Source organism: Lampetra fluviatilis, chromosome 5 (assembly GCF_964198595.1).
Source record: "Lampetra fluviatilis chromosome 5, kcLamFluv1.1, whole genome shotgun sequence".
Taxonomy (NCBI): Eukaryota; Metazoa; Chordata; class Hyperoartia; order Petromyzontiformes; family Petromyzontidae; genus Lampetra; species Lampetra fluviatilis.
The window spans coordinates 6,091,736-6,116,150 of NC_136279.1; the positions used below are offsets into that span (position 1 = coordinate 6,091,736).

At 48.1% G+C, this 24,415-nt stretch overlaps 1 protein-coding gene across 7 annotated transcripts in view; it reads left to right on the forward strand.

The window, feature by feature from the left end:
• Positions 1-24,415, forward strand: part of LOC144932467 (nuclear receptor coactivator 3-like) — a 170,548-nt gene that overhangs the window by 57,447 nt on the left and 88,686 nt on the right. The window contains exon 1 of one of the 7 annotated variants that reach the window (XM_078856561.1): positions 2,100-2,199. The exons of the other annotated variants lie outside the window; for them this stretch is intronic. Within the exon in view, the coding sequence (XP_078712687.1) occupies positions 2,142-2,199 (58 nt within the window). The 5' untranslated portion in view covers positions 2,100-2,141. Of the gene's footprint in view, positions 1-2,099; positions 2,200-24,415 lie in introns of those variants that run through there. 7 annotated transcript variants of the gene reach the window in all.

The following is a 24,415-nucleotide window of genomic DNA, read 5'->3' on the forward strand; positions in this document are numbered from 1 at the left end:
GGACGGCCAGTGGTGTCCTCGGCGCGAGGAGAGACGCACTCTCATCCTGTTGACGCGCGGGGTTACAGTCGAACTCTCCCTCCCTCACCTCCCTCCCTCACCTCCCCCCTACCCTCCCTCACCTCCCCCCTACCCTCCCTCACCTCCCTCCCCTCCCCCCACACCCTCCCTCACCTCCCCCCCCCCACCCTCCCTCACCTCCCCCCTACCCTCCCTCACCTCCCCTCCCCCCACACCCTCCCTCCCTCCCCCCTACCCTCCCTCACCTCCCCCCCCTACCCTCCCTCACCTCCCTCCCTCCCCCCACACCCTCCCTCACCTCCCCCCCCACCCTCCCTCACCTCCCCCCGCACCCTCCCTCACCTCCCCCCCCACCCTCCCTCACCTCCCCCCCCACCCTCCCTCACCTCCCCCCCACCCTCCCTCACCTCCCCACCCTCCCTCACCCCCCCCCACGCTCCGTCACCTCCCCCCCCCCACCCTCCCTCACCTCCCCCCCCCACCCTCCCTCACCTCCCCCCCCCACCCTCCCTCACCTCCCCCCCCACCCTCCCTCACTTCCCTCACCTCCCCTCCCACCCTCCCTCACCTCCCCCCCCACCCTCCCTCACCTCCCCCCCCACCCTCCCTCACCTCCCCCCCCCACCCTCCCTCACCTCCCCCCCCCCCACCCTCCCTCACCTCCCCCCCCCACCCTCCCTCACCCCCCCCACCTCTTCACCTCCCCCCCCCCACCCTCCCTCACCTCCCCCCCCCACCCTCCCTCACCTCCCCCCCCCCACCCTCCCTCACCTCCCTCACCTCCCCCCCCACCCTCCCTCACCTCCCCCCCACCCTCCTCACCTCCCCCCCCACCCTCCCTCACCTCCCCCCCCACCCTCCCTCACCTCCCCCCCCACCCTCCCTCACCTCCCCCCCCACCCTCCCTCACCTCCCCCCCCACCCTCCCTCACCTCCCCCCCCACCCTCCCTCACCTCCCCCCCCCACCCTCCCTCACCTCCCCCCCCCACCCTCCCTCACTCCCCCCCCCACCCTCCCTCACCTCCCCCCCCACCCTCCCTCACCTCCCCCCCCACCCTCCCTCACCTCCCCCCCCACCTCCCTCACCTCCCCCCCCCACCCTCCCTCACCTCCCCCCCCACCCTCCCTCACCTCCCCCCCCACCCTCCTCACCTCCCCCCACCCACCCTCACCTCCCCCCCCCACCCTCCCTCACCTCCCCCCCCCCACCCTCCCTCACCTCCCCCCCCCCACCCTCCCTCACCTCCCCCCCCCACCCCCCTCACCTCCCCCCCCCACCCTCCCTCACCTCCCCCCCCCCACCCTCCCTCACCTCCCCCCCCCCACCCTCCTCACCTCCCCCCCCCACCCTCCTCACCCCCCCACCCTCCTCACCTCCCCCCCCCACCCTCCCTCACCTCCCCCCCCCACCCTCCCTCCCTCCCCCCCCCTCCCTCACCTCCCCCCCCCCACCCTCCCTCACCTCCCCCCCCCCACCCTCCCTCACCTCCCCCCCCCCACCCTCCCTCACCTCCCCCCCCCCACCCTCCCTCACCTCCCTTCCCCACACTCTTCACCTCCCCCCCACCCTCTCTCACCTCCCCCCCCACCCTCCCTCACTCCCCCCCCACCCTCCCTCACCTCACCCTCCCTCACCTCCCCCCCCCCACACTCCCTCACCTCCCCCCCCACCCTCCCTCACCTCCCCCCCCCACCCTCCCTCACCTCCCCCCCCACCCTCCCTCACCTCACCCTTACTAGTTGGCTATGTCGGGTGGTGGCGGGTTATTTACGCGATCTAACCCAACAAACCTCTATTATGGACTTTTTGTTGTTGTAAAGATAAGCTGAAGGCTTCAATACCCTGATCCCCCACTTGAGCCATGTCAGTACAGTTATTTTTAATTCTGTTTACCAAACTGCGTACAGTACCAGCAACATCTCTTTGAACGGTACACATATTAAAGGGCTAGCCTAAAACTTAATCCATAGCCTGGTTTATACCCATCGGTAAGGTTTTTTTTTTCTCGAAAAAAAATGTAATGTAAAACTTCCAATAAAGCGTTATTTATATTTTAACGACCCAGGTGAGAAAATTGTGGCGCGTCTCATCGTATGGAGCTGCCTACGGTGGCGTGGGATGGTTGAGGCAGGGGGACTTTTGGCTCATCGCTCGAGTGCAAGGTGCCCAAATCCAGGTGCGTTGCCGCATTGGCCTTGTCCTTCTCTGCCATTGTCTCCTTCCACGCATTCTTTGCGTGCCCGCTGTGCGTAGACAGAGGCGGCCCGTGGTGGTCTGGAGGAGAAGAGGTTTGGTGGTGGTGGTGGTGGCGGCGGGGAGGGTTTTGTAAGTATTGTGTAAGTTGCCCCGCAGTAATCAAAGCCAGAGGAACAGGTTCTGCCTCATTCATTTACAGCATAGCGCGCCCCGGTCCATGCCGTGCGTGCTCCATATATGCACGCTCGTGGGTTTTTTTTTTCACAGCGAAGCTATGTCTGTCGCTGTGAGCGCACGCGTACATTATTTTTTTTCAAAAACCTATTATTCAGAGGAAACGCGGAGTCATTATTGGATAAATGCTGCCAGGCTTCTCGTTCCTTCTACGCTCAATTTACCAATCAACAGCAAAATCATGCACCTGCCAGAGGCTCTCGCCCCCTTTTGGTGTGTGTTTTTTTTTAGTGTTGTGTATTGGTTAAAACCAACAAATAATCGTTGTGTACAAAATTGCCACGTTTCCAATTTGAGAATAGGGGCACCCCCGCCCCGCCCCCGGAGCGGAGGTTCTCCGCTTGCGTGTGAGCGCGCGCAAGGTGATTAACGGTGTTTTGCGCAAATACTCTCCGTAAATCATGCGTAATCACGGTCCAATTCGCCAGCTTGTTCGAAGAGAAGGGGGGTGGTGGGGGGGGGTCCGTGTGCCGACTCGGGGAGGTTTGGACGAGGTTACTGGGCGCCGTTGGCCACGCGAGGCTGGGCAAGCCGGGACAGCGTGATGGATTGGAGCGAGCCAGTCTGAATTTTCAGGGCCTTTTAAGTAACAGGTTCAATGCCAACAACCCCTTGCGTGATGTGTAATGTAGAAGAAAATGAGTTGTGGTTGGTCTGTAAAAAAAATCAAAATGGCGCTTCTGCTCTACTGAGTCTGGCTTGGTTGGCGAACACCTTGTGAAGTCTTAGGAACTAATTTCTTCGTTGTCTACTCCGTCGTAGTGTAAAGCGTTCGACATGGTGTTTCTTTAATAATAATAAAACACCGCGAGGTGGTCGCTCGGGGTGGTTCACGGGTCAGAGAGCCGAGATCCTCGGATCGAATCCAGACGGTTTTTGTATTATTCAGACAGCCCAACCGTAGTTAAGAATCAGAATATGTATTTATAGTGGAGGAATCCAATGAGCTGTAAAGGTCTGTTCCATAGACGGCTCCAATGTGAAGCGAGTTGATGGTCTCAGCCAAGTTCATTGGTCATTGCAGTAAAAAGACACCCCCATCCATTTTAAAATATGATGTTTCTCCTGATTTGACAATCCCAGCTCTGAGAATTAAAACATATATTCAGTGTGACTGCCAAAACATCGCTGGCAATTAATGAGCCTTCTTTCGGCGTCAAGAGTTCCACCTCGACCCACGACTTAAATGCCCAGGTGCCCACATGAGGGCAAACAGGTTCTTCCTGTATGGTTTGTGTAATTCTCAACCTGGTGACAAGTGTGTGCGCCGAAATCCCATTGTAAATTATGAATACGGTGTGGCGATATCATTTGCTGCATCATTATTATTATTGCTCACTTTTTTTACAGTGGCACAGTGTTATGAACTTGGCAACCTCGGTTTGGTTCCCCGGCCTAGATTACATCGGTGCCAAGTGTTGTTATCTTGAGGCTGTTCTGGGTCTCCCCCAGGTCCTAGATCGAATTGACCTCAAATCAGTACTCAGTGCAGTATGTGAATATCCTCAACTTTGAGGACATTCATGCTGTCTAGATACAACAATGGGGTCCATAACACAATCTAGTGGTTATTACATTTGGAGGTATTTTATGATGATATTTGGATGATGTATAAATTATTAATCACATCCCTTTGTCAATGCATTGTTGGATGAAGGCCTCTATGCAATGTCTGTCATAGGGGTCATTTGACTACAGGTTGGGTGGTAAAGAAGGCTGCCCAGGACTGGTCTCGATTTCACTAGTCAATGGTTTTAGCTGTGGCCTGCAGCACTATGGGTTAACACTTTTGCCACTGCTCTGGCCCACATTTGGATTAGATCAGTGATATGTATTTGCAAAAATGGCCAGCTTGCTTGATTTTGCTTTTTTGCAGATTTTTTTTTTTAGCATTCAGCAAACCCCCATTGAACCGTTTAGCCTATCCAGATTTGAACGTTTTCAAGTGAATAAAGCTGTGGGTCTGAATGCGCTGTCTATAGCAGCTCAATTTTTTTAGCTGTTAGTCACTGAAAAGGGATAATTTATTATTTGTTATCCAGTGTCGGGCATAAAAAGTACAGGTGATTACTTGCTCAAATGAGCGTTGGGGCAGTGCTTACCTTCTGTGTACTGCCTTGAGCAAGTGGTGGGGAGACTCCACATTCTCATGGCAGGGGCTGAGTCTATCCATAAGGACAACTGCTGTTCATTTCCCCACAAAGTGGTACCCATATTAGAGACCCGAGAGGGATGATGGGCCGAGTCATCCGCCAACCAGGATTTGAACTCGCAACCTTGCGATTGCGAGCCGCTCGCTCTACCGCTGAGACACCTTGACTGGTGGGTTAAAAATAATAATACTTTGATCTTACATTCATTCTAATAGCATCCCACAACGCTGTACATGAATCGTATGTAACAACCAAATCCCCATATACAGCCACTACCAAGCAAATGGAAAGCCCTACTACCAAGTAAAAACAGAAATGAATAAACAAATTAAGAAATGGCACCAAAGCAAATATGCACAAACAACAACAACAAAAGTTTTCGCAACTTTTTGTTGTTGTCAACCAGTGTGAGGTGTCCCCTAAATGCACGCACACTTGCCCTATTGGGCTCGCCAGGGAGGCTGGCGGGGATCTTGCATGAGTGCTGACTAGTGCCGTTGTTTGAAATGTGCTAACAGAGGAATGCTTGGAAGAACACGCAGGCCTAAGAGGATGTCAGCACCGCTCAAGACTCGCATTTGAAATCTGTCGCAATTCTGTCTTGAGAAGCACTAAAAAGGATGGTTTCAAATCTAGTGCAGATTTTTTTTTCAGCGGGTTAGTTGACACCGAAAGAGCATCATTCAACGCCTTGCCAGGCAGGAGGTGAAGTTGTCCTACCTGCTGGAAATTGTCTTACCTGCTGGAAACAAGGTATAAAAATGGTGCATTCTGGAACGTTTTCCGACATCCGTTTGTTCTCGGAAGTGTTGAACTCGTCTTAATAACGGTCGCTTTTGAGTCTGTTGCGCAGGAAGTACGACCGTATGCTCCAATAAAACAGCGGAGCTTGGATAGTGGCCCTGGTGCGGAGGTCAGGATGCACCAGACACGTTTTTTAGCGCTGGTTTCATCTTCAAGTTTTGGGCAATCCTCTAAACGATACGGCTGGTTTTCTATGTTGTGTTTCCCCAAATATCAACACAGTTTGGTTCAGAATGCATCTTCTTTATAAGTGTTATCGTAACAGAAGGAAAACAAAAGCAGATTGAAAGAGCTAATCCATTTGTGCTCTCGACCTTGAGTTGGAAAGCATTAAAAAAGTGGCCGGATTTGTTAGCAGTTCATACATTGTAACAACGCTGTACACATCGATGACACATTTACAGGAAGTATGGATTTATCTTTTAACTCGGAGGCTATAAAATGTGCTACTGTGGGAGTGTAGTGGAGCGGTGGTGAAGTGGTTAGCGCAATACAGTTATGGACTCGGTATCATGAGCTCAATTTCGGGCCATGGCTAACACCGGTGGTGAGTGAGAGCAGGACTTGTCTTGGGCCACCCACCCCCTTTACCCAACCTGCACAGACCAGCGTGGTAAATAATTATCAAGCAATCTCCTCTGACGGAGTGGCAGGAGGAGGAGGAGGATTTTGATCAGCATTGAGCTCACATAGGGCTCTGCATTATAACTTTCATGAATTAAATGTGGGGTGCACTGTGGGAAAGAGGAAGCACCTTTTACCGTATTTGTTGGGCGTATAACGATGCAGCGATCTATCGATTCAAACTGATTCGCACGCTTCACGATGGTCGCGCAGAATCGTGCCCGTAAAATCAGGAATCGTCACGTACGATAGTGACACGCGCGTTAAATGTGCACACGCCAGAATTGATTATTTACAATGGGATGCAGATACGACTGTACAAACGAGACGGGGAAAAAACCCAACAACCAATACAACTGAGGTGGCAAAAACAAGACGAAAAACAATCTATTGTTGAATTGATTTTTATCAGTTAGTTAAACCCAGGGATCAGAGGCGTGAATCGCCAATGGGCCAGCAACAAACAACACTCTTGATGGCGTACTAGGTACGAGTTTGTGTTTCCTCAATTGAAGCAAGGTTTTAAGATCTTGTGAAAAGAGTCGACGGGAGTTGGGAACTCCACAAAGTGTGGAGCAGTGTGACGGAAGACGCAGCAGGAAGGAAGCGGAGTGTTTTGCCCGGCAGCGTGGTTTGTTGTGAACAACGCTGCGGATTGCACGAAACGGAATCTACTCGTAGCTACTCAGGCCCAGGTTCGTGACATCTCATTTTAATTTTTGCTTTTGTAAGAGCATGAAGCAGCGGTGGGGGGATGGGGGGGTCTTAATTCACTGTCTTAAGTTTATGCCCGATGGCTCATCGCCATAGCTTGGATGACGTTGCCTGGGTTTGCGCAAATGTTTTATTCACAGCTGAATACGTGACTGCATTATCTTCCGTAGTGCGTTTACATTTTCACGAATACATTCTGGGACTGTAAACGTGTACAGCATTAATTTTGAGGAGAAGCAGGATAACTCTACGCTGCATTCTGCAGTACGCTACGCGTTGGCCGTCATAACGGACACCACGCCTCCCATCTGAAGTCGCATCCCGAGAACCTTACGCTGTTATTACTTCCGCCGATTTGCTGCCTTGACAATTATATGAATCGCTCCGATTCAGGATTGTGATTAAAATCTTATTCCCTCTAGTGGCTGGAGTGTTCGCGTGAACCCATTGAATACAACTATACAACTTGCATATATTATGCTCTTACACATGCGATTCTGTGCATGTATTGTGAGCTTAAGAGTTTATGTTATTCAATGATGCAGTGCTCTCTACTCCACGGAGCTATAGCTTTCTTTGGACTGAGAGGTATCTTTAAACCTTAGTTTTTCTACAACAGAATATTTTGACACTCTTTTTTCATCAATTTAACTTGTTTACCCGGAAAGTTGCAACGCTTTTTTTCACGAAGATTCTGCTAAGTTTTAACAGTAGGGGGTGAACACTGCTCTGGACTTCCTATTTACGTTATTTGCGAGTGACGCTGACACACATTGATCCCGTCTTCTTCGATTGACATAGCAGGATCTTTAGCGTCCACTCTGCAGCAGACAACGCGTAGTATTTTACAGTTAATGCACCCCCGCCATTAATGAGGATGACGGCCCTGCAGATTTGAAACTCGAACCTCCGCAGTAGTTGGCGAGCGGCACTACTGCCGGGCCACGCCAGACAAACCCAGGCGCGCAGATGCTCATTCCCAAAAGCAGCGGCTTTTGGCTGGCCATCTAACAAGGGATGGTCACTGCATCGCGCGGCGCTTTCAGGTGCGCTTCTGCGGCCGTCTGAAACGCTCTTCTGATATTAAGAAGCCACTGGAGCCATGCACATTTAAATCTAGATAAATAACTTAATTTATTTCGAATTGTTTTTTTGCATTTTATTTGTCTCCCCCCAATCGCACCTCCGATTGGCACGGTTGGCTTACGTACGGTGCAAAAGAAGTTTTACATACATACACATAATGGCAATTTTTCCAGTGCTCTTGTTTTTGTAGTGAGTCCAACTGAGTCGCAGATGTTGTTCCTTTTAGAGGCAACACATTTATTGTAACACCGTAACAAAGGGGGTAACTGCCCCTTTACCAGATACAGCTTAGGTTGGGGACCACCCAGATAACTACGCTACACAGAGGGGTTACTGCTACGAAGGGTCGGACCCTCACTCGAGTCTCCGACCACGTGGTTGCCTCGTAGGACGAAGAGCTTCAGCTTGAGACGCAGAGCTTCCCGCTTCGAGATGTTGAGCTTCCAGCTTGTGGATGTTGAGCTTCCAGCTTGTAGGTGTAGAGCTTCCAGCTTGTAGATGTTGAGCTTCCAGCTTGGAGGTGTAGAGCTTCCAGCTTGTAGAATGCAGCGACTCCGGTCCCTCTCAGGGACCCACCTTATATCCCCCTCCGGTCAGGGCCGCTCCGCCCTCGGCCCCGCCCGCCTTCTCGAGCATTCTCCTTCTCTCTCGATCCTTCGCAAGAGCTCTCCCCGGACACGTGATCACCCACTAGTTCCCCCACTTGGGGCCCCCTGTGTGGACACTCCGGATCACGTGTCTACGGGGTCAACCAGAGTGCCACGGCCCGGGGCACACCTGCTCCTGGGCTGACGATCACCCACTCCCCCTCGTGGGAGCCCCCATCACACGCTGTGCGTGGTGCCCGCACTATCCCGGTGCTTGCCAAGCCCCGCTAGGGCTGGTACTACACACAGCCACCCACACGGTGCTGTCCACGATGTAGAAACATCGAACGGCATGGCCCTTCCGGGCCGGCACCATACAATGACATCCACGATGTCACTACATTTTTACGAAGCATAACACTTAACTGCCTGCAAGACGGAGATGGTTGTTTGTGGAATTGCTGGACAGGGAGGGGTTGGGGGATAGTGGAGTGAAAGGTGGGGAGACGTTTTTAATACAGTACTGAGCTGCCTGCCATTTTGCCTGGAAACAATTACAGAGAAATATGCTGCCAGACATTAAAGAAAGCCACTTGTGACTCCCCTGCCCCCCCCGACTTTCTGCACCGTAGGGGAAGCCCTTTGCAGTTCATATCTGTACCTCGCTATCTCCCCGTAAACCGCACACACACCACTGCGGTAGCAAATAACTTGTGGAAGTGCTGCCAAAGATTTTCCTCTCGTGCTTAACGCTTTTTTTTATTTAACGAAAACGGCATTGCACTGCCGCTTACTATCGGCAAGGAGCCATCAACAACAGCAGCAAAAACGAAACACTCGGGCGTCTGTTCGCAATGCCACTGCAGCAATTGTTCGAAACCAGTAATCGGCCACTTTTGTGAACTCAACATTCTCTCTCCACAGCAACTCGCCCAAACCTGCAATTGTTAAGTGGACACGTCTCATGCCGTTTCCCACTGATAACGATCGTTTCTTTTGTTGCTTATCCTGGGGATTTCCCTACGCAAGTATCTCTTTGTTGTTGCGTGTTGTCCGAACGTTTTGAATGTTAACTGGCGCCCGTGTCGGCAAATCTGTCGGCTGTTGTTTGACGTCGATTTGTCTGTGTGGCCGGTGTTGCGTAACCCGTTGAGCGTTTTTTTGGTCAGGGGTCGGCAGCCCGAGGCTCCGGCTCTTCAAGGACTTGCTTCGTGACACGTGATTTATTAAAGACCATCACCGTCTCGTATTCACCAAACAGCTCTTGAAATATTGAGTTTTTTTTACCGAATTCAACGGAAGATGTTACTTTGGTTGCCGACCCCAGGTTTAGGGGATGCTTTTTGTAGTTTTGTAATTTAGGTGATAATAGATTGCGTAAGATAGTGTTGTGCGGTGGTAATACATTCATCAGAGAAGTGGAGCGATGAATTCACCTGTTGTGCAGATGCCAGGAAGACATCAGTCTAGCGGTGAAATTGACAGTGGGGCAGTTGCAGAGGTTTGCGGTTTGCTCCGGATGGCCGCTGTGATGAATGCCACGGGCCTGTTGACCACACAATTACTCGCCGCCTGCTTAACAGTGGACGTTAAAGGTACCGTGACGTCGGGTTTTTCCCTCCACAAATGAGAATCAACGTGCGTTTGGAGTATTTGGCTGCTATAAATGTCCACGTTATGAAAAGCCACTTCGTTGAGATATAATTTGCGTTTCGATTTAAAGCTTTCGTGACTGCAGGGATTCATCTTCTTGGTTCTTCGGTAAAGTCACGTAGAAGGGAAGTAATAAAATAATAAAAATAAAACATAATAAAATAATTCTCACGACGTTTCGGCCACAACGCAAGCAGCCGTCTACTTGACGGACCTGTTCTCCACCTGAGGACGGCTGCTTGCGTTGGGGCCGAAACGTCGTGAGAATGATTTTATTATGTTTCATTTTTATTATTTTATTACTTCCCTTCTACGTGACTTTACCGAAAGAACCAAGAAAATATAATTTGAGGTGAGGTCGCTTCTGAAAAAGAGCTCTCGCTCAGTGAGCCTTACCTGGTAAAATACAAATAGTTTAGTTTTTAGTTTAAACCCCTCTTGACTTCACCTGGCTACTTATTTTACATATGGTGTGTCGGTAATGGTGAGGATAGGTGAAGTGGGGGACCTTGGTCAGACATCACTCGCCACCGATGTCGGACTCGGCTGGGAATCGAACCCAGGTCATCAGTTTGGCGTGGTCGAAGCACGGTCTGACCACCCTTGACACGGCTTGGGGAGGCTTTTGTCGAGCAGTACTTTGACAAAAGGTTGTACAGGACATTACCGTGACTTTAAAATTAATGCGCCGTATCTTATTGTGGGGGTGTTCTCTCTACATTCAGGGGTTAGAGCCGAAAATATTATTAACTGCAAGGGAGCTGAAGTCGTCATTAGTTTAATACCTTCGTACAGACGGCCAGTATCCTCTTTGTCGCAATGCTGCTCAAAAATGGCATGGGACCAGCTCATCCCTTTCACCGAATCGCCATAATCCACTCGATATTGTCTGATCTCGGAAGCTAAGCAGGAAGGAGCCTAGTAAGTATTCTTAGGTTTTTTTCGGTAAAGTTACGTTTACCTACGTGACTTTACCGAAAAAACCTAAGAATATGAATCCTTGCAGTCACGAAAGCTTCAAATCTAGCCTAGTAAGTACTTGGATAGGGGTGGCACCAGGGTATGGCGGGCGGGTGTTGTAAAGCGTGCTGACGTAGAGATGGCAGCTCTCGGTTTGATCCCCGGCGTACACCATCTGTGCTGAGAAGGAGCGATGAAATGAGCTCGCATGCAAAGTGTTATCTTGTCGAAGGCACTTTACAGAAACTTAACAATGGTACGTACGAATGCAGTGCGTGAAGATGAGGCGAATGAAATGGATGAGAGGATGTAATGGACGAACCTGTGGTGCGCGAATTAAGTAAAAAGTCAGATTTTGATTGGATGGATGGGGAATCAGTGCAGGCCACGGAGAGAGATGATGAAGTGGTTAGAAGAGGGAGATTAAAGGTTCATGGGGTGAGTTCGGGAATAAAAGTGCTGAGTGGATTGTCGCATCGCAGGCCGGTGAGAGATTACGGCTTGGCGAAGCCTTCGTCCAGCAGTGGCTAGATCACAGCTGATGATGACGACGACGACGATGACTTATAGCCTCTCCCACTTGAAGCAAAAACGCTCGTTATTATTGTAATGGCCAAACATCCCAATGTAGGGCTATTCCGAACACGCGACTCCAGAGACTTCGGTGAGGTTATGCATTGCTAAATAATTTGTATTGATACGGGTAACTCACTGCCCCTGTAGTTGAGGTGCAGCCGTTAGTGCTGCCCGGGGTGGCCTTAACTCGGCATGTGGTTGTGAGGATGCTATTTCGGTTAGCTCTTTGGTGGTTTGTTTTTGGTTTTCATTGCATGTTTTTGGGCACGGTGTTGCGACGTTTGGCCCACGTGCTTTTGTGAGCCTTCTTCACGAACTGAATCTGTTTATGAATAATCGGTTGCTGCAGCAGATGCTACCACTTGGAGCGAAATGTCTGACATCGTGCCAAAAAAACGAACACATCAGAAAACTATTCAGCAGAGCCGCGAAAATCTACGCAGTGGCTTGTTGTTTTTGTTGTCTATCCGCAACTAACCTCTTGTGTACCACCAGACTTGGAGTTTGTAAATAAATAACAAGTCGTGACTCAGCTGCAGACTATTTACTGTCCATCGAGTATAAAAAACATGGTGGAAATTCTTGTGCTGTACTGCTGTCAACAACTGTCTTTAAAAACATGCCTTATTGCAGCTGCTAATTATAGTATAATATGTAAACAGATGCCAGATTTCTGGTTGTGTCATTATTTTTGAATGAGAATAGGTTTTCCCCCTTTTTTTCTGGCAACAAAACAGGTGTTAAGATGTTAAAACACCAAACTTGAAACCTTTTACAAGGAATCTTGTCTGCATTAACCACAATACTTGTGGTCAGAATACAAACAAAAAACACTGATAATATATGCATTGTCTTTGAAACTGATTGGTCCTCTGGTCTAACACCGTTTTGAGACTAAGCTCAAAAGGAAGCTGTCTTTGGTGTGGACCAATCAGTTTCAAAAACAATGCATATATTATCAGAGTACGTTTTTTGTTTGCATTCTGACCACAAGTATTGTGGTTAATGCAGACATGATTCCTTGTTAAAGGTTTCAGTTTGGTGTTTTAACAACTTAACACCTGTTTTGTTGTCAGAAAAAAGGGGGAAAACCTCTTCTCATATTTTGGTACTGGCAAAGGAGGTCCCATGATGTATTTTTAAATGTTTTATTTTTTCCCGGTGTAATTCTTTAAGAGGACTTCCCCCACTGCATTTGCGACTACTAACGTGGCCAAAAGTTACTTCCAGAGGTGTGGACTCGAGTCATGCGACTTGGACTCAAGTCAGACTCGAGTCATGATTTTGATGACTTCGGACTCGACTTGGACTTGCCTCATCTTTGACTCGACTTGACTCGGGACTCGAGAGCAAAGACTTGAGACTTACTTGTGACTTGCACAACAATGACTTTGTCCCACCTCAGAGGTGTGGACTCGAGTCATGCGACTTGGACTCGAGTCAGACTCGAGTCATGATTTTGATGACTTCAGACTCGACTTGGACTTGCCTCATCTTTGACTCGACTTGACTCGGGACTCGAGAGCAAAGACTTGAGACTTACTTGTGACTTGCACAACAATGACTTTGTCCCACCTCAGAGGTGTGGACTCGAGTCACGCGACTTGGACTCGAGTCAGACTCGAGTCATGATTTTGATGACTTCAGACTCGACTTGGACTTGCCTCATCTTTGACTCGACTTGACTCGGGACTCGAGAGCAAAGACTTGAGACTTACTTGTGACTTGCACAACAATGACTTTGTCCCACCTCAGAGGTGTGGACTCGAGTCATGCGACTTGGACTCGAGTCAGACTCGAGTCATGATTTTGATGACTTCAGACTCGACTTGGACTTGCCTCATCTTTGACTCGACTTGACTCGGGACTCGAGAGCAAAGACTTGAGACTTACTTGTGACTTGCATAACAATGACTTTGTCCCACCTCTGGTTACTTCCACGTCGATCTCTTTTTAGATTGGCTGTAAATAACCATGTGGAGAATGTGTAACAAGGCAAGTACAGTATAAAATAGCCTGCTTTGGTTTCAAGGGGTATTTTTTTCTTTCTCATAGCGTGAATGCCTCCGGTTGTTTTCAAAATACTTTCTCCACAGACTGCGTGCACATTGCACATGTGCGAAACAGCGCTGCTTTACACATGCACTCTTGCTCCAGTTCCTTTTGGCTATTTTTACAATAAAATGTCAAGGGGTTGTTTACGCCTTAACGATTTTTAGCAGCGCCTTAGTTTGTTGTGGTCGTATCATGAGGTGTTTTTTTTCTCGCCTTAAACACACTCGACGACGCGTTCGTCAATAGCACTGCGGGTGTTAAAAACGAAAGTTTAATCAGGCGACGTTTTGGGCAGTGCCCCCTTTTGCAGCGTCATAGAGAGGCCAAAGAGGTTTGTCTTCGATTGGTTGGCATAATTGAGCATATGCCTCCACCAGAAATGTTTGCTTCTGCTTATTGTTGCCAATATTTTAACTCTTGACTCTTGGCCTACGTGATTTGAAGCCTTCGCACCGAACACCGATTGCTGGGATGTATGATGTTGAAGCGTGGAACTTTCCTGTGTGATCTTTGCACATATAGTTGAATTCAAAGGTGGCAGCCCTAGGTTTTTGGCGCGTGCGGGTTTGGTAATATGCTGAAGCCGCCGCTGAGGTTGGGTTGTATTAAGTTGTGTTGTTGTTGACAACTTCGGCGCTCGCGAGCTGTGGTGTTTTCAATTTCACTTTGTAACCTGAAAAGTTGTACACCGACAAACTTTGCAAAAGCAATGTTCAGAATTGTGCCACAGCATTGTGCAACGGGAAACTTGTGACACCCTGCCAGCCAATAAAGCAATATTAATTGTACGTTTAATTACATAATGGGCAGCAGCAGTTTAAGTGAGGCAATAGAATGTACATTTTGAACCATGAAACGCATTTTAAAGTTACTTAAACTGCAATGTTTCATGTTGTCACTGAAGTAATATTTAAAGGGATGTTAATGACTTTTCAAGTGATATTAAAACATCAAAGTTTGCTGGATTAATTGTAATTTTTAGGCACAAATATTATGTTCGTGGAGGGGGATTCCACACTGGCTTCCTGGAATTGCGATTCAAGTCACAGTATTGAATACGGCGATTCCTTTGTGGGATCGTGGGATGGGCAGAACTGTGGAATCGTGGCTGGGGGCTGAGCTGCACGGAGCCTGTCATGACATTCAGGCCAGAAGGGAGGGCCCCATGGGGCCTGGCAGGCCGAATGGACCTACCATTGAAACATGTGGCTCATGTATGGGCGACATGCGGTATTACATAGGCCAGCGCCTGTGTTTGTGTTACGATTTTCAATGTTTCAATTGAGCCCAATATCAGCCAGCTGGTATTGACCACGATAAAGTGGATGATTCATTCCTAGGCTCTCGAAGAAATCTCATTCATTTCAATGGCGATTCCACACATGGGATTATATTGGGGTGTTCTATCTACGGCAGAATCGCAGCAAGAATCTAATTCAAGTAATTGGAGGTTTTAATATGAGCATCGCCCATAGAGGAATCTTACACGATGGAATCGTGGTGTTTGGATACGATTCCTGACAAAAATCCCCCAGCGCTATTTCCTATATGTATTAGATTTCAAGATTTTAGTCTATCCAAGGGGGGCAGCAGAGGGCAGGTGCAGCAACATCAATTGTTGTACTGCACTTCTATGCCCTCACGTGTATGCTGCCTGCCTTTACCAAGCCTCACTGACCAGCCTGCTAAGTATACTCAAATAACGCCCACGACCTGCGCCGCATGGGGAGGCCCTCATCCGGCAGTGGATCAACAAAGGGTTGCACAGGAAGGTCTTAACCCAGTGCTGGGCTCAATATGGCCTACAGTAGAGAAACCTTAGGACTGTGGTCTCTGCATCAGATGAATCTTTTGTCACTTCTCGAATCTCAAAGTTGTGTTCAGTGATTTTGTGTCCCTCTTCATTCTGTTCAGAGTAGTGGGGAGAATGCAGAGTTTACTTAAACTTTTGGCAGTAAACGGTGCAGGAAAAACTGGCAGAAATGTTGCCATATTGCAGGTAATGATATATACTGGAAAGGTACCAGGAATACATTCAAATAAATATTATGTTTGCATTTGTGGGCTGTGTTCTGAGGGTGCGGGGGAACTTACACTTGCCTTCCCACATGGGGAGAGGAGGTGAAGCAAATACAAACCATCCTGTTACTTGACAAAGCACATACATATCGGGCACCTCTTTGCACTCATCTGTACTAACTAGTACAGCGGTTTTTATATATCAGTGCCTGCCGCCCGCAGCCATATTTTGATTATTTGTTTTACATTTATCAATAGTTTTGGTGTGGCAGCTCCCCAGTCAAGGCCAGCGGATTCCGTGCCCCACCCCCCAGCCCCACCGTTTTCATATTTGGTCGATGAGTGTGTTTTGTCAACGCATCCTGGCGCAAACATTCCCCTGTCCACATTCGAAAGTTTCTCCTGCACAGTAACCATGCCACACATCCGATTAGCATGGTTGGCTACGTGTGGTGCGAAAGATGTTCAACCTACATACAGTCTGTTTTTTCAACTCGCTGCTTTAATTATCAGTGGAATTATGCATCGATCCATACATTTAATATACATTTTTAAGTTCATGATACATGAATTGAGCTACATGAGCGATACTTAGTTTTTATTCATATATTTTGCTTGTAACGGGTTTCATGTGACCCCTGCATGCGGTAGCACTGCCATTTGCCACAAATGTTAAATAAAGCAATCGATTCTTTAATTTGATTCTTAGCATTCGTGAAATTGAGGTGGGAATTGTTTGAGACTTAAATGTCCCTAAAATAAGTGGCAAGGACTGTAAATTCCTCAAAAGCAGCACATTCGTGTTTGTGTGTTCAGGCTGGGAGGTTGTGCAATGGGTTTTTTGTTATCAGTGTGTGTGGACCACGTGTTAGCCAGTGAGAAAGTCCAGCCTCAAGTTTTGGTGATAGCAAAGTCCTGTGTCACCCAAGTATATATATATTTTTAAATCTCTACTCTTGACGACTTTGTTTCAGAAAGCGTTGCCTGCATATTGAGCTCTCCAAACCAACTGTAGCCTTTCGTTTAACAACAAAAAACCCCTAAACAATTGCAGTTACCAGCTTTATTCTAAGGGCATAAAACGCATGCCCGTGTGTCAGAGGCAACCGCCCTTTGAGCAGAACACGGCCCATTTTCTACATTGTTATTTTGCGCGGCAGCCTACCCCCACCCCCCCGTGCATGTTGTTGTCGTCTTAGAAAACTAGCCTTTGCTCCCGATTCTCACGCCGTGCCGATTATGCGGGCCGTTGCATCGACCGCGCTTGCAAAAGGTGAAGGAAAAGTAAAATATGGCATTGCACCGCTCATCTGTTGTGCCTTTTGCACGAGCCCTGCTCCTATTATTAGCCGCTCCTCGCGCGTGTGCTCGCCGACCGATTTACTACTCGGGCGAGCGATAAATACGTTTCTAGGGCCTAATTATCAGTTGCCTGGGTATTACTCGTGTGTTCAGTTTCATACGTACGCTAATCGGTTGGCTAATACGGGCCGCCCCTTCTCCCCCCTGTTCACTCACCGGACAGTTACTATTGTTATTTCATACACACCCCCCCCTCCCCAGCGATGGATTTGGCGATCTAAATTTATCCCAATAGGTCGATGGATGGGGGGGGGGAAGCTGGTAGTGGTAACGTGAGCGCGCACCACTGTACGGGCATGTCCTCCGGGAAGCGACGAGCTCCCCGAGGGCGCAGCCGTAGCAAAGTCTGAAGCGGGCCGAAATCGCCCGTCCGTCAACCAACTTGAACTCATGATTTTTACCCCCTCCACCATCTCGGTCAGTCGGTCGGTCGGTCGGGGAGAGATGCAAGCCGCAGCAAAAATATTTCTTATAGCGGCAGCGACGGCGGCGGCTTCAGCGCCACTAATGGAGGAGGCAAGGTCGTTGTTGTTTGCGTGCGAGGTGCAGGGGCCGTCGGGCGGTGGAGTTGTCACGTTCGGCGTGTGCAGCTTGGCGAGAAGAAGGCTGCCCTCACGATGTTACCACGTTCCCTGATTTTTGTACTTTTCAGGAGGGGGAGGCCCCTTTTAATGAACTCTGTCCAAAAGGACGCAATTTTGTCTTGACACCGGTGGTTTTGTTCTGCGTGAAAATCTCCCCCAAATGCGGCTTCTGAGAAAAGCCCTGAGCTTTACTCTTCGGCTCGTTAAAGGCTCTGCTTGGCGAAAGGAAAATATTTTAGCATAACCAATGTTAAGCCCCGGGCATATGAATGTAGAGTGCTCAAGTCAGTACCCCTGACAGCTGAACCTGCCTTATTATGCTCTCTGAATTTATAAAAAAAATGGCCTGACAATAAGTCAAATAAACACACGAGGTGGGCGGGCATGTACTCAAAGTTACCGTGAGGCGTGTCACGTGGATGTTAGTCCCCTAGTGCTGTGCAAAACTGCCAGTGCGCACATAATATGCGATGGTCCGTTTTTATATAATTTACTTATGCAGACTTAATTAGTAATGGAAGCAAGTACAGGCAATATAATTGTGTTTCTCAGACCTTTTTTTTATGGGCTGGTATGCAATTTGAATAAACAAAAACACTCAAGCCGAATTGATTTTCAAGGAGCAGATGGTTCAACCCAGAAAACCTCTTATGGATAATAAATTGCCGATGTGTTGGTACGGAGCGACTGTGCATCAAAGCGTCTATCTTCAAAGATTTTTCAACACTTTCAAAACGGCGATCTGCTGAACAAAGTAGAAGTGGACGAATGATTATCGCTTCAAAAAATAATTTTTATTCATGCCGCTGAGTACGACTGAAACAAGGCGATGCGGTCATGGTATTGCTGTGGCCACCTTTTAAAACCCTTCCATCTACTTGGTGAGGGATCGGCATGATGGAGGTGTCTGCTTTGCATCCGACTGATACTGTTGATTATTCTCCGCATGTCAAATGCCTCCTCCAAATATAACAGTAACCCTGTTAACTAAGGGTATAGTGATGCATCGGTTCATAGGTTAATGTGGGTTATTAAGCTCATGGTACTTGCGTCGAAGCGTGCACGTAAGGGGCAATGTATTTAAAATCGTACACGTTGCAATTTAATGGAATTAACGTGATCCCCCTGGGGCCACTACGGCCGCTACATTCATCACAATGGAAAAACAAATTGGATTCTTGAATTGAATCGACGTGATTCAGGATCGTGTGAGATTCAATTGCCTCGTGGGCGAATTCTTGCATTTTTGACGGTTTACCATTCCTGTGCTGAAATTTCAAACAAAATCCCCAAATGCCGGATTTAAAGCAGCCCTTGAGGACATCGTATGCACGAGGACAAACGAGTCACCTTCATTCTTTCCTGTCAACTAATGGCATATTTTCTGCAAACACAAGTTCACTCTGGAAATCAGCAATCACTGGGCCGACAAGAGGAGAGGCCGTCCTTACATCTCCATCGGAGTGGTTTTCTCTGCTTGGAGCCTGCAGTTTCTGCAGGGGCTTATCTGCTGTACATCGGATGTTAAAAGGCATGGTGGCATTGTTCACAATGGATAGATACTTGTTTCACTGTCGCGGATCAAATCCAATGGGTGCAGGTAAATAATAAATATGCAGAACATGGGAGGAAGTAGTGGCACATTGGATTGCGCACTGCGCCATGAACCTGGTGACCTGTCTTTGATTCCTGACGAAGGCTAATGTTCCTGACGAGTGATATGATATCCGAACTGTTCCTGTCTTGCGCCCCCACCTCACCTCCCATTCCCCCCGATTTTCCCCATCCTGCCTTCTCGCCCTGCCACCAGTGCTTGCAGTGGTCGAGAAATGAACTTGGGACCACTGCGTACCGTAGCCGAATATTATTGACAAACGGGCCGCTGCCATGGGACTGTTGAATTTCTAAGACTGACCCAGTACTGCCAGTGAAGGTGACGCCACCCAGTGTGCCATGTAAAGCATAGAAGCATTATGACTTTGGCATGGTCAAAATGAAATGACATAATTTTATTTTTTCCGCAACCACGTAATTAGCAGTCAAATATTTTGTTGGCTCCATTGTTTGTTTCTGGTTTATCTATAAACAGTATATATATGCAGCATTATGTTGCTGTGCTATATAAAGAGCATTAACTAAATATTATTGTTGAGCTTCGAGCCATGTTAGATATGAATATGCGGGCTACCCTGCAGAGTTTCCTGAGACCCGTGTCATTATGTAATCCTACATTTATACCTGGAAATTTGGCAAGTGACACTTTATAACAGCAAATGATCTTCGCTTAAATATGTTAATCTCACCGGGACATTTATCACCATGGGTGTTATAGTGCTGTCGGAGACATATTCCAAACCCATTCCAGGAACCACTTTACAATTTAAGTATTAGTTCCGTGCCAGGTATTCAATTTACTCATAAAAAGATTGTTGTCGGTGCACTTTTTTAATGATGAAAGTAAAACAAAACCGCTGAGTTTACATTGTTTGCAATGCACATTTTGATGCAATACCTTGCACGGAGAGAGACTTTCACAATTGACATCATTTTTGCTATAGTAATAAAACACGACAACGAAAAACTGTCTAACATTATATTTGGTAAACTCGTGGTAAAGTACTGTCAAATCACGTCCATGACCGACATGGTGTGGGGAGGCCCCTAACCCCATGCATGGAAGTTGCACATTCACTACTGCTAGATGAGACTCTTCCCGTGCCATGCGAGTTGTGGGGCTATTTGACCATACTTGACCACGCTGGTCGGAGCGGATTGATTGAAGCTGTATTCGGCAAAAATAAAACAAAGCCAATGTCTCCCTGCTCAGTGACCATGGACCTGCATTCATCTCTCTTGGTGGCCCAGAGCCAGTGGTAGAGATTACATGTTCCCTTGTCAAGGCCTGGTCTTTACAAAGGTCAACGACTCAATGTATTAACCTCGGAGGGACGATGAGCCAATTTGACCCCTACCCGAACTTGAACTTCCCTTCCATATTTACAGTAATGAGTCGATAGTTCTAGCCACAGCACCGGCCAGCCAAATAGATTTAGTTTTTTTAAGGAGCGATTTCCGCGTTGGCTATCACACTGCATGACGAACCCCGCGACCTGAGCTAAGTTCAGGCCCACGACAAAAGATCAGCGGGGAGCAATATTTGAACGGGGCTAGGGGCCCCCCACTCCTTCACGAATCCGCGACCGACCAGCGTGGTGAAGTATGGTCAAACGTTCGCTGCGACTGACACGCCACGAAAAGGCCTGCGTCTATGTGGGTTGACTTGTACATTATTACATAATTTGCGCGAACGCTAAGCTTGGACATATTTTGTGGGTGACGAGCGCATAGCTCTAGGCCAGGGGTCTGCAACCTTTAAGACATAAAGAGCCACTTGGACCCGTTTCCGAAGGAAACAATAAACTGGGAGCCGCAAAACCATTGCAACTATTAAAACAAATATAACACTGCATATATTGTTTCTTACCTTATTGCTATATACAGGATCGTGCAGTCAGCTGTCAATCTGAATAAAAAAAGGACTTTTTCACTTAACAATGTAAAATATATTTTTGCAAATTAATAGCTAAATTACCTGGTTAATGGGATTTTTGCTCCTGAACCTCAGTGCACAGTGTCTGCACATCAGGGCTGTAAGACGTCACCTTCATTTTCACACAGGCTTGCAAGCTGTCATCTGTGAGGCGTGATCGATGTTTGTTTTTAATATAGTTCATGTTGGAGAAGACCTGCTCACATACATATGTGGAGCCGAAGATCGACAGGACTCCAAATGCATACTTTTTCATGTTTATATAAGTGTTGGGGATGGCATTCCATGTTTCGAATACAAGTTTGTCCTGTTTGGGAAGGTTTTCAATATCACTCCATTTATGATTCTGAGCCAGAATGGCCTTCTGACGGGCAACATCCTCAAGAGTAGCGGTCAAGCATTTGAACTTGGACACCCATATATCTTTGTCGGCTATATCGGCCAGTTCCATCTCAAGATCAGGTTGACTTACACCTGCAAATGCAGTCATATTCAATAGGGATGGATCGATCGCCAGGGGAGTGACAGGGAAGGATAATGTCGTTTTTTCCTCTCTGAACTCACAGAATCGTTTCCCAAACGAACTTTGCATTGTGGTGATTGCAGACTTGAAATATTCCAAATTTATCGTATCATGACTTTGTTTGAACTCTCTCAAAGAGGGAAAGTGAGACAGTGTACCTCTCTGTAAATCTTTGACAAACACTGTCAACTTGCGCTCGAATGCCAAAACCTCCTCCAGCATGTGCAGGGCTGTGCCTCCTTTCCCCTGAAGGGTTGTATTTAGCGTGTTTAGATGTGCTGTCATGTCTACCATAAAATGTAATTTTTCCAGCCACTCTGGCTGTTCCAGCTCAGCAAAGGTGAGCTCTTTGCTGCCCAGGAAGGTTTTTACTTCTTCCAAACATGTGACAAAGCAACGGCAACGTTATTGCCTGTCACCGGGCGGGCAGTGTGGAGCTGAGCGGCGACCTGTCAGCAGCGGCAACGCCAGAGCAGGTGTCACAGTGCGCCTCCTCCCCTCGCTAGCATCCGCCCCGGAGCCGCGGTCAAGGTTCAAAAGAGCCGCATGCGGCTCCGGAGCCGCAGGTTGCCGACCCCTGCTCTAGGCGGACCACAGAGCCACAAGACAGTGGCTCGGCGTCGCGCGGTAAGTCGTGGGCTCCGGTGCAAGGAATGAAATGGTGGCCTCCCCCACCGTCCAATTTCTCTCCCTCTTCATAGCCCCCAACACCTTCACCCCCGCCGACCCGCGGGCCTCGGCGCAGTTGCACTTCCCCCGTACGCTCGATAGCCACAGTTGCCGCTCCCGAAACCACCGTGCGTGTGTGCGTCGTCGAGACAACGCGCGGCCCTTGTCCCGTGAGCCGCGTAGGTCACGCCGCGCAAGCGGCACACTCGGCCCGCCATGCGTCCATCCCGCGCGCACGTGTCAGCGGCGTCTCTTTGCGCAGCAGATGTGGGCACCGCTTGTTACTGCGCAGCGCGTGCAGGACGGTGTCACTCGATATAAACCAGGCCGGCCATCTCGTGTTACAGCGTTCGCTGCCTCCGTCCTGTAAATGCCAAGTCTCGGGCATTGTGCGTTTCGCGTCGCACAGTGCGATGCCCAGCCAGTTTCTTTTAATTAAGTGCAATAATGAGATTTTGTCTGTGTTGGAAATAACTCCTGCCGCCGCCGCCGCTCGCGTAATCCTCCACCGTCTGTTGCCGCCACCGCCGCTGACCCGATCGTGATGGGGCCAATACTTGCAGTGATCATTCTGAGTAAAAAAATATATCATTACCGTCCATTGTTGTGTTTGCAACAATTGCATGATTATTTAATCGGTTAATAGTGTGCCCATCGCGGCATGAAAAGTTAATGAGAGTAATATAATTCCATCGTTGCTGCTCCACCACACCTGCCGTTGTGGGCCAACAGGTGTGGCCTGTAATTGTGAGATGCGTTATTTTTTAGGCGTACATCCTATGTCCCGTCTCATCGCCTTTTCCCTGCCTCCGCATCCCCGCGACCTGCTGACCTTGAAAAACAAAATCGCAGAGAGCGGAAAGGACAACGCATAAGAAACAAATGCTGCCAAGTTATATCAAACAAGAATCAATTATATTCGTTGGGTCTTTCGGTAAAGTCACATAGGTTCAAAGAAAATAACAAAAAGTAACAAAAAACTACATTATTTTGTTATTTTTTTTGCGTGCAAAAATAAAAGTACGTTATTTTGTTATTTTCTTTGAACCTATCTACGTGATTTTACCGAAAGACCCAACGAATATTAATTCCTGCAGTCACGAAATCTTTAAGTCAAGATTTAAGACTAAATTGGCTGTGCTTTGTCTGCAGGAAACATTGCCATGAGCTCTCAAAGCACCTCCGCTGCTGATTAATTTGTTGGCCATCAGCGCAAAGCAACGGGGTTACAAGTAGACATAGCGTTTGCCGATCAATTGTGATTGCTCGGTGGGTCTTGATTTTTTGCTCCACTTCCTGCTGGTCATCGTACCCAACCAACCTGCTGTAGTCCAGCAAGACAGTCTGCGAGCTCCTGGTGAGTACAGTCCTGGCAGTGACGGAGTCTGTTGAACATAAAAATAGGTCTCCCGAGTGGCCCGAGCGGTTCTATCTTCAGACGATGTGGGAATGAAATGAGCTTGTGCAATATATATAACGAATGAAAAGCATAAATATGCTGTTTAGCATGTAGAGGCCGTCTGCTAGCGGTAATTGTGGGTTTGTTTTCGTGTGGCCACACGATTATGTTGAGCCAAGCTTGTGCGGTGTTGTCCTGACCTTGTATTGTACAATGCCATATTGGAAAAAGTTAACATTCATTTGGGTTGTTTAATAGCGGGTCTGTAACAAAATAAATAAATGATATCATATTGATGTTTGGTTTCTGCCAACGCATATAAAAACATTTTATATAAAAAAAAATAATGGAATCAATGAATGGGAAATTAAACTGGTCTTATATACAGTAAACATAATATTTGTAATTCATTCAACAAAATAGTTCAAGGAGTCTTTCTAGATTTGGCCTTGGGTGGCTTTAAGGACAGGTATTTAATTAACATCATGGCATTTGACGGATTTTTTTATTTTTACATTTGTGAGTTGGTTTGAAACAGCGGCACAGAATGAAAGGGGCTGCCCTTTTGAATAACTGGGGAATCTTTAACGTCCACACGACAACAGGTGGTGCATGGAGCTTAATTCCCAGCATAAATGAGTTTC